This window comes from Mercenaria mercenaria, chromosome 17 (genome assembly GCF_021730395.1).
Source record: "Mercenaria mercenaria strain notata chromosome 17, MADL_Memer_1, whole genome shotgun sequence".
Taxonomy (NCBI): domain Eukaryota; kingdom Metazoa; phylum Mollusca; class Bivalvia; order Venerida; family Veneridae; genus Mercenaria; species Mercenaria mercenaria.
The window spans coordinates 29,495,453-29,512,250 of NC_069377.1; the positions used below are offsets into that span (position 1 = coordinate 29,495,453).

General features: G+C 34.3%; 2 protein-coding genes across 2 annotated transcripts; both read left to right on the top strand.

The window, feature by feature from the left end:
- The first annotated feature begins 4,076 nt into the window (after positions 1-4,076).
- On the top strand, positions 4,077-10,654 carry LOC123536654 (uncharacterized). Its single transcript, XM_045319993.2, has 2 exons — positions 4,077-5,250; positions 6,015-10,654. Exons 1-2 carry the CDS (start codon positions 4,134-4,136, stop codon positions 9,089-9,091), a joined length of 4,194 nt encoding a protein of 1,397 aa, XP_045175928.2. The 5' UTR covers positions 4,077-4,133; the 3' UTR covers positions 9,092-10,654.
- A 1,074-nt stretch (positions 10,655-11,728) lies between these two features.
- Positions 11,729-12,671, top strand: LOC128549946 (uncharacterized). Its single transcript, XM_053527739.1, has 2 exons — positions 11,729-11,996; positions 12,079-12,671. The coding sequence occupies exons 1-2, from the start codon at positions 11,729-11,731 to the stop codon at positions 12,669-12,671; spliced, it is 861 nt and encodes a 286-aa protein (XP_053383714.1).
- Positions 12,672-16,798: the final 4,127 nt, after the last annotated feature.

Sequence of the window (16,798 nt, forward strand, 5' to 3'; positions counted from 1 at the left end):
GTTGGGGCGTCTTCTGTATCTTGCACTATCTTTCTACGAACATTACTGACCGTTTCGTGGAAAGTTAGCCCGTATAGATTTCCAGCGGTGATTATCAATCAGCTTATAAACAAGCCAACAACGTTCCAACGCTCATATTATAAGAATCATTCACTGGTTGCGGGTAAAGATGGGAATATCCGGCACGAGGGTAACAGTTTAGGCAGTAACGAGGCTCTTGTCGAGTTACCTCCTAATCAGTTACTCGAGTGCCGTATATTCCCATCTTTACCGCTGCAAGTGATTGATTCTTTCTCTTGCATGCCTTATACATGTACTTCAATTTATAGAAGATATAAAGAAAAACGAAGGTTTTTCTTTAAGGCGCTATTTTGTTATAGTAGCGTATAAATTTACGCATTCATTCATAAATAATATATAGCACGTGTGATGAGTTTTTCTCGCACCGGAAAAGCACGGGAAAATCCTGTCCGGCATGCAAGAAATAGCCATCTGTACCATGCAGAAAGGCATCATTTCTGTTTAATATTAAAATTGCTTCAAACCTGTTTTATATGTGAAATTATTCTCATCGGTATCTTAAGTATCCTGGTAACTGTTCGTAAAACCGATTTCAAATCTGTTTACGTGGCTTGATAGAACGATTTTGAGTCAAAAAGTTTCAGGAAGCGTTCGTTGGCATTTAATTATCGAGGAAAGAATACTTATTCTGAACTTTATTATATATTTCTTCATAGAAATGCTACAATTATGTTTGTTATGCCTTATTCTAGACATTTAATATGCGTTCTGTGATAAATTAAATTCATAATTATAACGTAAATTCAAAAACCAACATAGTCTTACAATACATTAAGACATATACAGTAGACACAATAAGAAAATTTACTTCTCCACAAAAAGGATCTTTGCGCAACAAATAAAATTCAGTTTTCCAAGAGGTTTTTACTCTTGCTTTATTCTTGTCTTTCCAAGAACAAGTCTAATCTGGAAGAGAGCAAAACAGACCGTACTTCCGTAGTGCCTAGAGACATAACATATCTTACCGTTTTAAGACAAACTCCATAGACTGTGTCAGAAGGATACTTCCGTTTATAGCTTTTTTCCTGTCCGTAAAAGCCTTTTCGCTGGCACAGACTCGTAAATACATCTAAAATTAACCTTCATGTATTTGATTGGAGCGCATTTGCAGTCAAATCTATACAATACGGGAAGGATACACATTGCTTCTGACGTCAATGCTTCCTGCCAGGAAATGACCAGTAAATTTCGCCGCCAGCGTTCTTAAAATAAAATCTCTGCTATGAGAAGTCCTCGGTAAAAAATGTTTCTTCCTTTCAGCTTGGAATTAGACTGAAACATCTGAAAATTAAGGTAGGGGATACGTAAGGACACTCCGTGTGATTACGTATTTTTGATGGCTGTGACTAAAAACAGATCTGGTGCGCCTGTGATATATTACAGACTCCGGTATATACCGGATTCAAGTAATTTGAACGAAAAGTATCTTAAATGTATATATTTTGTAACCATGGTGATACTAATCCTAACCTTTAGTCAGTATATTATACATACTATACACTAAATACGTGCGGACATGCAAAAAATTGCGATTTTTTTGCCGTGCGCTCCAATTGATTAATATCACTTCTGGGCATGCGCAGAACGGCTGCACTAGATCTGTAATGAGAAACTTCGATTGTTTTGTTAGTTAATTCGGCATTCTCCGGACGTAAATGCAGTTCAACCAGCGCACGACGTTCCGTAAAAGCCTGAAAAGGCCGAAAGCACATACGGGGAATACGCAGTTTGACATTCGCCTATACAAGTCCACTTCCCCGCCGAATGCCGCCCCGACAAATGTCGCCCAGCCGAATGTCGCCCCGCCAAACGTCTTGCATGAAATTCGTGACACATGCATATTGCTGAATAAACACATTAACTATTTAGTTCGATTTATGCATATCATGTTAAAGCATAATGGAAAAAAGAATTGAAAAAGATTAAAAACGTTTAAAAGCGTGAAAGATTTTTTGAAGTTATTCTTTCCATTCCCATGTAGTGTTTTACGAAACTCCTTGTAGAAAACCGTTACTCAAACAGGCAAAAGAAAACGGACGAAGAATAAACGCGTTATTTTTATAGAAAAGGTTCGAAAGTTGTCAAATACATGAGTAAGAACCGTTCTAAAAACGAAATTAAAAGATATGTTTACTGTGAATAAGAGTAATTGTGCATTTATATACATTTCTTTTGAAAATTATTAGGCACTTTGTTTAAACAGCCTAAGAATTCTAGTCAATAGTTCGTGGATTTAAAATATTAAATATTATATCATAACATTGACTTTTCGGTAATTTTGTAAATGTTAAATAACGGTAATTCTTAAAGAATATTTATATATAAATACTAAATGGTAAAATAAAATACGTAAACGTTAACCATATCTAACTAATATTTCCTTATTTTCATTCATCTACACAGAAAATGGACAAAACATAAGCGCGATTCTATCGCCATTTAACGTTAGATATGCGATCACAAATGTTGCGCTTCGCCTGTAAATTTAAAACATTTTTAAACCAAGATTCGAAAGTTTTATTTCTTTGTAAGACAGCTGTGTAAAGTCCATATCACGCTGTTTGCACTGGTATTCATGAAACGGTTTACTGATGTAAAGCTTACATGTGATACAAAGAATATAACATTTGTGTCTTTCTACATTGAATTTATTAAACTCGTTGAAAAAAAAAGAAGATAAAAGTACTTTTTTTTTCAACAAATACCGCAATATATTTTTACTCTAATGATTTGGCACTAATATCATAGTATTTTTAAAAAGACAAACAGTTCAATAAATGAATTTACTTTGAGATGAATTGACATTATTGATTTCTTTTTAAATGTTTAATAGGTCAGATTTTTATGTTAAAGATATAAACAATAAAACATAAATCGAGCGTGCCTTTTTGAAATTTATACTTTTAATGCGAACCGTATTGTTCTATAGCCGAATTTAAAAGAAAAAAGAACACGTTTTATTCTTTCGTACATGTGATACACAGAATATTTCATTTGTGTTTTTCTACATTGAATTTATTAAACTAGTTGAAAAAAGATGAAATGCTCGACAGGGCCTCGCATTTTATTATTATAATATTTTGAAATAAATTTGTAATAATATTTTTGTATATCAAATCTTTTTCAACAAATACCGCAATGTATTTTTGCTTCCATAATTTTACACTGATATCATAGTATTTTTAAAATGACAACAAAAAAAAAAAAAAAATAAAAATAAAAAGATAAATAGATGAATTCACTTTATAATGAATTAACTTTATTGCTTTAAAACGTCAGATTTTTATGTTAACGATTTAAACAATAAAACATAAATCGAGCGTGCCTTTTTTTAAATTTATACTTGTAACGTGAACCGTATTGTTCTATAACCGAATTAAAAAAAAACGCATTATTCTTTTGTAACGGTTGACTTGATATAGTGACAGTTAAATATTTTTTTTTCAATTATATACTTTTAAATTAACTACGATGAAACATTGACTGAAGGAATTCATGTTCACTTTCTATGATAGAAATGCGTAAGATTGAGGTTAGTGTTTAAGGTAATAATCTAAATTTGACTTTTATTGTGTAAGAAATATTTTAATTAATATAATTAGTTGTCTGTAAAAAGGTAGACAAGTTATGTACTATTCACACTGACGTATTAGCACAATCTAGGATACGATACGAATCGAACTACTTTTTTCCGACAAAATATTCCCCATGCGTTCAAATTTATATTTTGAATGTTAAGTGTATTCGACTTATATTTACTTTTCATCATTTACTTACATTAAACGTTTTACACAGGACAAATACCGTTAAGTTAGATTGTTTTCAAAATTTGTACAACCATTTTATATATTATGTGATTCTAATGAGAATGTCTTACTATATATGGAAAGAGATCAAGTAGATGCATCTCGCCTAGAACAAAATTGTGTATATAATATGTCAATATCTTGTAACAGATAATATCTAATGTAAACATAAATAATTTTAGAGTACGCAAAGATAATGAAAAGATCAACTGTTTTGTAGCTGACACTATACTAAAGTTTTCTGAGATGGGGAACTCCGTAAAAGGCACAAGAGCAATTGTGCAGAACGAAAGCGGCAAAAATGCTCCTACTAAAGAAAATGAACAAGCGAATCTAGACCATAACAGTAAAGATAAATCAGCGTCGACAGCAAAAGAAACTGATGATGTTGCAGAGGTTGCTGCTCAAATTGATGACCCTAACACAGATAATCTAAACAGTGCACAACAAGTGAAAGGAGGTGGAATAAATATAAGCCAGGTAATTCCATCAGATTCTGGAAATGATAGAAGAAACAGTACGGAGATACCCGATAGTTTCGATACAATAGATTCAGACAATCATGACGTTTTCGACAATCGAAAAAAACCTCAGAGCGCTTTGAAAAATCAGACAAAACACTTGAATGTGAGTAAAGCTAGTTTTCAAAAAAGCGCAGTAGTAAAAAGTAATGCGAGAGTTAATGTAACAAAATCACCGGGACCGACTAAACCAAGACACACAGTATCAAGTCGAAATATATCAAGAAACCAACTGAATGTTAAACCAATAAAAATGCATTTAAACAATCATGATAAGAAAACCGATAGTCCGGTGACTGAAAATGAAATTGAAATCAGCGAAAGTACCGTTGCAACTGTACTAGGGGAAGAGAAAAGCTCAAAGCATCATTATAACAAAGTTATTAGACAAGAGGAAATACACAAAGTAGAAATTAAAGCGTCGCCTCCAAAATCAAACTTGAAGGATATTGGTAAAACTGAAAAATCGTCACAGTCTTTATCAAGTGTACGCTCTATACTTAATATAAATAAAAAGGGGAGTACTAAATTAATTAAAAGGCGCGCACTTTCAGAACCAGTTCAACTTATAAATACGAATACAAAAGTTAAGGAAGAATCAGCATTAGACATCCTCCACGAAGAACAGATAGATGACGAGGCGAAAACTAGAAAAGCCTCGTACTATGAACAGTTGACTGACACAGAGTCAGCGGAATACATTATTTATGAGGGAGGGGAAGAATACGAAATAAGTTCAAGCTTAAGGTCCACAACCCTTGATTCAAGATTGTTTGACAGCGAATCTAGTATTGTTACACACACAAGTGTCGACTATCAGAAGCCTGTGAGCAGATATAGCGGTTGGTAGTCTTACTTACTACAATTATAAATAAAACATATATTCGGGTAAGGGCCGTCAAATTTCAAGGTATTTAAATATTAAAATATTTTCATAAGGACAAAAGTCCAATCTGACATAAGGGTAGGATCTTACTTTTGTCCATTAGTAGCATTTTGGGATGTCTATGAAATCACTCAGACACAGCTTGTCACAGAAATGAATACACACGAAAATTAAACGTGTATACATATGCATGCACAATAAAATATGAATAGAATAATGAAAAACACAGAGGACAGAGGAACAGGAACAAACATAGTTTACGTAAGTTAAAGAAATCTAATATTTTCTTCGAGAGCTGTAAAACAGTTACATTTAACGAGGAAGATGATTTTAATTATTACTCTTCATGGAGTAAATCAAAGTATTCAGTACTATCCTGTTTAGACGGCTTGAGAAGATTTGCTGTGTTTGGAGTGCTCTGTGCTTCCGGGAAATCCACCCTTATCTTTTTTGTAGAAACGAGTACTCTGATTATTTGAAATAAAAAGCTATATTGGAAATCCAGTTATGAAGAAGAAGAAATTGAATATCTGGTTTTCAGTAAGACCTTTTACTTCAGTTAGATTGGACACAAAATTGTCTTTTGTGTGTCTAACCTAATATATCTACAATGTATAATTATTTAACCTAATATATCTACAATGTATAATTATTTAATCTGATTTTATCTGATTAATGAATACAAAACTCTTTTGATTAACATATTATCTTTGTTTACAGAGAATAAACAGAAGTTAAAGCAAGGCCTTCTAGACCTCTACAGATCTTATAGCTTTTATACGCCTGGGTTTCCACTTCTGCCACTTTCCGCTGAAAAATCTGAAGCGCCGCGGTATTGGCCTCCATGGATGACAGTTAAACACCGTGTTGTGACCGAAGATGATATAGAGCTAGCTGAAGAGCAAGATTCTCTTGAAACAATTGATATGAACAGTTATGAAATAGAAAAAAGTATCAGCCAGTTTCACAATTTGTTCCATCATGAAGATCGGGATATTAAGAATGTCTATATAGTTGGCGAATCAGGGACGGGAAAAACTGCTTTTTGCCGCCACCTTATTCAGCAGTGGTGCGTTCAGCATCAACAAAAGACCGGGACTACTGATTCCAAAGAACCCATGTTTTCCGGTGTAGAACTTGATACTGCTTCTTGTCATCATGGCACGCCCGCGAAACGGATAATACAGAGCGAAAGTCGAGAACCCATAAAGGCAGAAACTACAATACATTCCAACCAGTCAGGAAACATTCAGTACAAAACACAACATTCAAAAACCAATATTAATAGGAAGTTCAATTCAAATGACATTTTCAGTGACTCAGATGAATTAGACAGATACGAGTTTCTTTTTTATATTCCACTTTTCTTCGAAACAAATCATAATCACATTCATGATTTGATTAAAACTCAGTTCAAAAGTATATTCCATGGAATGACACCCGGAGAAAATGTTACTCAGACAAAGTCTGATCCTAGGACAAATTCAACATTTCTTAACGAGTTGCTTGATAAAGAGTCTGAGAAATGCTTAATTGTGTTGGATGGTCTTGATGCATGGAGGCCAAACAAAAGACGATACAAAGCTCACGTTAAATCAATTGGCTTACCTGACAAAGACCCGAGTAAATCATATACAGTTATAGTTACATCGACAGTAGAAAGCCTGAGAGAGATAGGAATTAAAGCGACGGACTCTGATTTAGAAGTCACTTTGAACGGAATAGAAGAACAAATTTCTCAGGAATTGATAAGTGACGCAGTAGAAAGATTAAACACATTCTATAAAAAAAGAAAGAAGTCAGACGATATGATAGCTGAAGTGAACTATTGGAAAGGGACGAACTATCAGAAATTACCCTTAATTCTGCAATCACTTGTCTGTCTCTGGTATCATTCTGGTGCAATCGGAAACACATTCTGTGATATTTTTAGCAGAATTCTTGAACTGCAGTTCAAAAGATTTAATGACGATTTAACTGATAAAGCAGGTAAAATACGAAAGACCAATGTTCAAACTTTAACAATGAACTTGAATGCGGCCGACAAAGAGGTACCATTACCTAGATACTATAAAGATCTCAGTAATTGTCAAAAAAACAAAGAACTTATTTCCGTTTTGAGCCAGCTTGCATGGAACACAAGAATCCAGTCAATTAAATCCTTTGATTCCTCAAGTCTTGAAGTCCACGGTTTTTCACGAGATGACGTATCTAAGCTCATAGAAGTGGGAGTTCTAACACAAAATAAAGTACCAGGCTTTTCAAAAGAACTACATGGCAAGACTGTGTTCTTCCCTGACGAAAGAATACAAGACTTTTTAGCAACAACTTATATTGCGATTCTGTGTCGGAACACAGCTTACGAGAACATTGGTCATATCAATCTGCATACCGAAAAAATAAGATCAGTGGTAGATGCACACCTCGATATCTTTAATACCTTAGAAGATATATTTCAGTTTTCAAATCTCATAGTATTGTTATGTGGGCTTTATCCACCAATAATAGAACAAATAACACAGAAAATAATTGACGTCGTTTCAGCAGACAAACGAGTTCTGGAATTCAGAAATAATTTAGAGACTGAATCGGAAGAAAATGTCTGTGAAGATATCCAAGAACTGATCTCCAGATGCGCGCACGAATCTTTATCTGTTAACACAGATAATATATTGGTACATATTGGGGATATTTTCTACGGAAACATTGACTCGAATCATTTAGCATATGTTATGCCAACAGAGGTTAAATCTGTATTGATAAATGTTGACGACACGTCTGTGAATTCTTCACATGCGTCTAAATTTATTCATCAAACAAGAATATTTGATCAGCTTCAGAAATTGCTTGTGAAAGATGAAACTTCGCGGCTCTCTTTGCAAGACATAGACTCCATACATATTCTAAGTGAACGCTGTGCTCCGACATTGAATGTTGTCTCGTATATCTTTAACAATACGAGTAGAATAACATATTTACAAGTCACTCAAGATCTAGACAGGCTTTTACCAAAAATGTCAAATCTGTTAGAATTAGAATTAAAAGGCATGAAGCTTAGCCACATTAAGTTTTGTTCGCTCGCATGGGTTCTGCCAGAGTTGAACTACTTGAAACGGCTTCAACTAAGTGACATTACTTGTGAGATGGACCGATGTGACGGAGAAGGACATAAGATGGATTTTTCCCAGTTTGAGAAGCTCGAGTATATTGATATCGGTGGAAGGGAATTATCTGTTGTCGGGGTAAACAAAGGTAAACTTCACACGTGTATTTTGGGGAATTTACCACAGGGTCCCGAGATTCAAACATTTTATTCACTCCGAAAAGCGAAATGTCTGAAACATTTCACGCAGAAAGTCAGACTGAGGCCTCCTTTTATATCACAAACATTGATTCAGACTTTAAACACATGGCACAGACTTGAAACTCTTAACTTACACGGGATAAACTTTGGCGAAAATGAGCTGATACTGAACAAGGAAATGAAATGTCTGGCACACTTAAGACTAGTTAAAACACGAATGAGTAGGATAGCATGGCATACCTTCGTTGATTGCCTTCCATGTTTGGATCAGGCAATTGTGGTGGTTACACGTGACGTACATGTAACGCCAATAGAAGAGGATGTAACACGCGATTCCATGAGGCGACCTATTGATGCAGAGACAAGGGCATTAATGCTGGCACGGGAAACAGAGAGAGAAATAGCGTTTGATTACGTGAGGGGAAAATTGTATGTCTTCAATGTATTATTCGACATGAGAAGTATGTTTGACTTCGAGAAAAAGCCAAAATAAAATGACATCAGTCAGGTGTATGTTGATGAAAGTTGAACAGGAATTTGTCCGTCCTGAGAACATCAGATCATCATCATTTTTGTTTGCTTTTATTATTGATAAATTTTTGTTTATGAATAAGTTCATGCACTTTTCCTGTCATCTTAAACATACCTACAGTGCAATTTACAGCTCCATTTTAGAACCTGTACGTTTATTGCTTCTTAAGTTACACATATTATATCTAAAAGCCAGAATAATTCCAAAGCCATTAATGTGTTATTTAATAAAACTACCATGTGCATTACTGTAATGGTCCGACAGCCAATAAATAAGTTTAGTTTTTGACATGAACCGTTATTCGGCAAACGTTTTAATCGGTGCGAAAGAATATTAGCTTTATTCCACAAGATATAGTGAAGTTTGGTCATCGCTTATATTTTATTGCATTTCAGTCATATTTTCAAATACATTGATAATACATTATAGTTGGTCTAAGTAAGATAAATTTATTTTGAAGTTGCAGTAAGTTAAAACATATTTATTTCGAAGACTACATTGCACTTAATCTGGTAATCATTGAAAAATCAAGTACACTAATTGTAAAAACACTAACACGTGTACTCTCGTAGAGGTATAAAACTACTAAATAGCAGGTAATCAAGCAGCACTTCCGGGCTAGTCAGATAATGGCGCAAAGAAAAAGTTCTCTTTTTTTCAAGATAAAGTTGTATTTTCATGTTTTATGTATATATTTCATTGTGAACTTTACATTTTGGAAGCATTTCCAACAAGATATTTTGCATTTATGAATATGTAAACATACCTAATTTCATTTGTGATCATACCCATATTTTAGCTTTGACTTACAAACAATCACCATATCTTGGAGATTGTTTGTAAGACATTTATGAAAGTAAGGTTAGTGATTATTTTTAATGGGTCTGAATATGTGTGCCTGCTCTCAAAAGATTGTTAATTCTATAGAGAACATACGGCAACTTTATATACCGCTGTCCTAAGATTTGTGTTTTACAGACAGCCAGCACTTCAGACAATTGAAAGTTATTACATTAAAACTTTATTTTGTATTTAAAACCAAATCACGAGATACCATAAGAAGTAAACCGTACGATCAGCGAAGCCCGGTTTCTAGTTATTTCAGAACCTTAGGGTAAATTTGTCATTAAAGATATCATATGTCCATCTTTCATTTGAATATTTCATCTCTTGATATTTACTTCATATGTTGAAAATCATGATTTAATTTATTTAATTAACTTTAATAAATGTATAAATTAATTGCATATGTAGAGTTTTATTCATAATAAAAGGTCATACAGTAACAGTTTTTTGCTAAAAATTTTTTCAAGTATTTTAGTGGTAGTACCTTCGAATAACCTCAAATCGTGATACCCTCAATTTCGTGATACCGGAAATGTTTACATGTAGCTCGCGCTTTGTTTTGTTTTCTGACGTCATAGCCCGGAAGCCCACTTGCGAAACGTCAAGTCATCTTTTGCACACAAAAATGCTCCGTGTAGCACTTGGAGGCGTAAGAAATCCGTTTTATTTCCCATATTTATGTAAAATAATATAAAAATGTTAATGCAAAAAATAAATACTCCTTACTTCTTTCATTCATTTTTTTTTGTTATACATCAACGTTTCCCTAAAATGGCAGGTTGCAGCCGATTGTTTACATTTTTGACAAGAAAGTCACGGCCTTAGTAGACTGGTTCCACAGTTTTAATTAATTTTACGAAATGAAACGAAAGGGTACTTTCTTATATAGTCGGACACTTCCAGAGAAAGAATTTACACAGCGTAATATATTCTGAAATGTATGATTTTTTTTTTGGTTAATAAGAAGGTTGTGGTCATTTGTTTTAGTTAAAGCATGCTATCAATACACAGGCAACGGTCATATCAATTGGTGTATAATTTGTTTATTGTAAAACTTCTTTGTAAATTTACTATAGGTTTATAGTAGCCCACCTCCAGTAAAACGCAAATACAGGCAGTATTCTCCGACTATCCTTACAAAGGCGTATGAGAGTGTTAAGGATGGGGATCTTTCAGTGCGGAGGGCATCGAAGGTGTTTAATGTGCCAATGCAAACCCTTAGAGATCGTGTATTAGGACAGGTGGACCCGGAAACTATCAGGTTTATAAACAGTTCAAAAATACGTCAAATATAATAATGTTTAAATCAAATGTAATGAAATTTCGAATCATGCCAATTTTTTATGACTGTATTGTAATATATTCTTGATACGATATATTGTCAGGTCAGGACCATGACCTTTGCTTACGGAGTTAGAGGAGGCCAGGCTTGTTGAACGTATGCAGGATATGGCTAAGGTTAGGTATCCTTACACAAGGGATGAGTTGATAAATGTAGCCTCTGAGTTTGTATCATGCCTTGGTAGGAGAGATAGAGACAAATCATTGTCTTATAAGTGGTTTTATGGGTTCCTGGGTCGGTGGCCACAGCTTAACGTACAACGACCCAAGACAGTATCTGACCTGAGAGCCAGGGCAACGTCACTAGAAAGAGGACAACTAAGGAGAGGACAACCGTAAGCTGATATAGCTTTCTGTCCAATTCCTTAATTAATTGTTCTGTAAATGTTTCATGTATTACTGAAATAAAATATGTTTATACTAACGTCACTAGAAAATGTCCAGAAGTATTTCACAGAGTTGCATCACATTCTCGTGAAGTACAATCTAATGGACAATCCTGAATCAATATACAATGTTGACGAAAAGGGCATTCAGCAAAATTTTAAGCCGTCTTTTGTTGTTGGTCCAAGGGATAGTACAACGAATGTCATAACCTCGGAGAAATCAAATACAACAACTATACTTGGATGTGGGAATGCCATTGGACAGCAGATACCGCCATACTTTGTATTTGCAGGTAGGAGTTTTCAGGTTATTCTCTCATTGTATGTACTTTGCTTTTCAAACCATATATAAATAGATTTATTTTAATATTTCAGGAGCAAGAATGAGGTCAGAGCTGTTGGAGGGCGCATCACCAGGCGCGCAAGGGACAGTTTCTAAGACTGGTTGGTCCAATGGGGAGGTGTTCAAAAACTATTTAGAAACTCACTTCATCAATTATGCTAATGGAAAACGCCCTTTGTTGTTACTTTATGATGGGCATCGCTCACATATATCACCCAGTATTATTGACTGGGCTACAGAGCATGATATTATATTGTACGTTTTGCCTCCACACACTTCACACATATTGCAGCATATGGACGTTGGGTGTTTTGGGCCTTTTTCAAAGGTTTACAGTAATGAATGTGGTAAATTTCAGAGGGAAACTGGCAAAATTGTTGACAGGTACAATGTATGTATGATTGCATGTAAGGCATATGCTACTGCACTTTCAGTGAAAAATTTACAGGGTGCATTCAAGAAATCGGGCATTTATCCGTTTTGCCCAGACTCTGTTGATACTGATCTATTTGAAACAAACAAACTCAGATCAGAACTTCAGTCTTCTTACACTGAAGAGTTATGTCAGTCTGTAGCTCCTGATCATGATCAGCCCGAGTCAGATTTGGATGAAACCATCCCTTAAGTTGATGAGGAATTTGTTGCTGTTCCGCTGGTACAAGCTAGTGAGTCTGAAAGGAACAACACTAACATTTCTGTTCCTGTACAAACTGATGTGCCAGCTGACTACACAATTAGCTGTTGTTTTTTTAAAGAAAAAAAAAAGACCAGTGTTCAAACCACCATTTAAAGGCACTCGCTACAGTTTTTCCGGACGGCTCGATATTTACCCCAACACCGTGCCAATTTGGTTTCGATGTAGCTCACTGCAGACTTGGTGCGGTCTTCTGCGCATGCCCGGAAGTGATTATCTAATGTCGCGTACGGCAAAAAATCGCAAATTATTGTATGTTCGCATGCATTTAATGTACAAAATGTATAATATACTGACTAAAGGTAAGGGTAAGTATCACCATGGTTACAAAATATATACATTTAAAGTACCTTTAGTTCAAATTGCTTCAATCCGACATATACTGGAGTCTGTTATTTATACCAGCGCTCAAACTCTGCATTGAGTCACAGCTGATTCTAATCCCGTACCGTACCCGTAACGTACATTCGTAAACTATAGGTTTTGTTGAAAAAAGGGGCGGAAACTGGCTTCGTTCTATGCCATCAAAATGCTTCAGAAACCCCTTAAAATTCGCTTATTTAGAAATCTGCCGTTTGATAATTTTATATATATATTTCTAAGTCATTTGCTCAAACACTGAATGAGTATTTCGTACCAACCTGCGTTGTATAAATGCCCGTCACACCCCACCTAGTTGTAATTTGATTTAAGCGAAATCTAATATGGTGACCTATCAATTTTTTTTTTGTTTTAGATTAGGTAGACATAACGAAAGGTATGTGCAGAATTTGATTAAATTCTATTATGTGAAACTCGATAAAATAGCAGAAGTACCAACTTAAAATTGACAAAAATATGCAAAAATAGCCCTTAGGTCTGCTGAACAAGTATTCCTTTCTTTATAAAATCATGTTCTTTTGATTTCTCTGAGCATGTTTCAAATAGATATATTGTTTTCCGTTATAAAAATGCTTAGGTAATCAAATCTATGCTGATTATTGTACTTTACTGAAATATATTTTAGGATTACAGAAATTTTGAAAAATATTTAAAATAGCACCATATCTAGGGGCAAATTAAATTGAAACAAAACTGGTGACCTAGTATTTTTATTTCATTTTTCAATACATCATAACATGAGCTTTTAATACAAAACATTTCCTCAAAATCTGTTATTGAGAAAAAAATTGCGAAACTGTAGCGAACGTCCTTAAGACAAAGCGAAGGTCTATTAGCAAAATAATTGCTGGTAAGGCAATAACTGAGCATTGAACAAGCAAAAAGGTTAAGGAGTATTTAGATGCTGTGTCTACTTCAAAGAAATCAAAAGCTGTCCCTGTTAAGAATAAATTGTCTACATTCAATACCCCTGTCAGAGTAGAACAGTCTGTAGAAAAGGCAGCCAGCCCCTGTCTTAAAATACCAGTAGTCTGTTGTGATTTGAATCCAAAAGTCTGGCGGCCCTATTGATTTGAACACGCCTTTGCAGTCTGAAGATGATATTACTGATGATGAGGAGGATGAAAAATGTTGCATGTGTGGTAAATTACAGCCAGAAGAGCTTGCAAACTGTCCTGGACCAGGTATAGTGTTTGTAAAATGGGCCCAGTGTGACATTGGTAAACACTGGACGCACTTGATTTATTGCTCGAGTGTTAGGGTGGTTAGAAGGGGTGATATTTTCAAGCGTCCACACTGTGTGTAACACTGTTAATTTGTGTATATGCTAGTGATATCATAACAATACATGTGTCAGAAGTGATAGGAAACTAATAAATCTTCAATATTATAGGGTTTCTGTTATTGCAGTATCTTTCATTCCGTTTAATTCGGCCATTTCGTAAAGGTAACGAAAACTGGTATACCAGTGTAAATGGAAGTCAGTTCCGGTAGATGTTTAAAAATGGCAGCGTCCATCAGTTAGCAACACATTATACTTTTAAACACTGTTTGGATGAAACGAGGTAAGTTTTTCACTTTATTTTTTAGTAAAATAGTTTTAGTATATACAATTATTACTCACGAAATCGCGCGTTGTTTCCTTACCGTAACGGAAACTGGTTACTCGAGGGTATACATTTACACCGTGTATAGCTTTACAATGTACATGTATAAAGTAGGTACTATTTTCAACCTAATACACAGTAGAGTTCATACACATAAACTAGTTAATTTGTATTTCCACCAACTATATGTAATGACTGTTCATAGTTCCAAATTTTCACGCAATAATGTTGGTGCTTTTTTATCTGATTTTCTATTAAGTATTATGTTACAAAATAGGACAGATATTAGGCTACCGTTGTTCCATCATTTCCTTTGTATAGATTGCAAATATTTATTCATGAATCTATTTATTTGCACAATGATATCTGTGTATATATATATATTTTTACTCTTTTCTCCCAAACAAAATGTGGTCAGTCATGCTTAATGACGTCAAAAAAAAACAACCAACAAAAAACCCCAAAAAACAACAACAAAAACAACAACAACAAAAAGAAAAAGAATCTTGATTTGAATTTTTTAAAAAGGACAGCGGATAGATTAGTTCAAAGTACAAAAGAGTTATAAAAACAAAATAACATAAAATTACTTTATACCACTTGTGGTTGAGATTAATATGCTGTACTAATATTGATATTAAATGGCCAAACTCTGTCTTAATCATTTCGTCAATTAAATTTTGATTATGAGTAGAGCCATTAAACAAGTGCAAAATAAAAAAAAACTATCAGTGCATAAAAAACCATCCCAGTAATCGGGTTTACCTCGTTTAACTCTTCAAAATCGCTACAAATAGCAGTGGATCTTCTTTTTTCAACAGTTTAGCTTTATCCTTTTTCTGTTCTATAAGGTGTTGATATGCAAGTCTTGTATATGTCGTCTTCTAACTCCGAAACTCCGATTAGTTTCTTTGTATGGGCTAGTTAAACGAGCTAAATGGCTGTACCGAGAGTTAGTGAGCACTATTGATGTAGGGATAATACACACTTTTGTGTATTAACGTCTGCAGGAGCCCGTTTGTGACTGAGACCGAAGGTCGCTATTTTTGTATAAAAAACAGGACACGAAGACTAACTGTATTTTAAAGTTTCACTTTTTTATTCTATTATTATTTTCTTTTTCTTTTTCGGAATAGAATTTGTTTTTCGGTACTCTCCCGTGTCCATTGTTTTCTTTTTTAATTGGTATGGAGTTGTGTTTAAAAAACCTTTTCACATTATTAGCCTTGGAATTTGTTGACAATTGTTTGCCTCATGTTGTCAATACCTTAACCTGAGTGAAATAAAGATATTTGTATTTGTTTTTGCATTTCATCTGTGATGACTTAACGACTCAGGTACAATTTCTAAATCCAACTGTTGTGCTTTGAAACGGTAAACATGTTTAGATGTCCATAACCGTGGCCCACAAATCAACAACACTACCAAAGACATGTGTTGGAGATTTTTAACGACTTTTATTCATTAACAACACGTCGACACACATTTATATGAGCAGGTAGACCTGTTTGAATTCCCCTTTCCATTACTTGTATACGACTCGATAAAATCCGAAGACCAAATGAATTTTTTTAGAGCAAAACAAGTTCAGGAATCTCAGCCAGAATGTCATTGAAAGGTTCCTCTTACATTAAATCATACGCTTAAATGTTCTGGTAGCTACGCTTTATTTCTCCACCACTCCTGATTCTTAAAGACTAGTTAAGATATCAATGTGGACTTAAATAACTGAATGTGTTTTATCCCGTTAAATTAAAACACAAATCATTATGTTCATTATCTGCTCTTCTATCTTGATGACTTATTTATAATCCGATACGTTATTACAGGTTTGTTGCTACAAATTAAGCTATTTCTGCAAAACAACGTTAATAACATTATAACATTTCAATAGCTTTTATAGTCTACTTTGGCATCAGGTTACCAATAAAGTTTCTACTTCACTGACATTTTAGAATACAGCTAATAAATGGTCTTTCGTATGATAAATCTCCTTGCAGGAAATAAAGGAGTGTACAATTAACCTCTTTTTTCGATTGATCAGAAATAGATGGAAATTGTAATGTTTCG

Coding starts and splice junctions, on each gene's coding strand:
- LOC128549946 (XM_053527739.1), top strand. CDS start 11,729: ATGTTTATACTAACGTCACTAGAAAATGTCCAGAAGTATTTCACAGAG. Junction 11,997..12,078: donor GCCATACTTTGTATTTGCAG/GTAGGAGTTTTC, acceptor TTAATATTTCAG/GAGCAAGAATGAGGTCAGAG.
- LOC123536654 (XM_045319993.2), top strand. CDS start 4,134: ATGGGGAACTCCGTAAAAGGCACAAGAGCAATTGTGCAGAACGAAAGC. Junction 5,251..6,014: donor GCCTGTGAGCAGATATAGCG/GTTGGTAGTCTT, acceptor CTTTGTTTACAG/AGAATAAACAGAAGTTAAAG.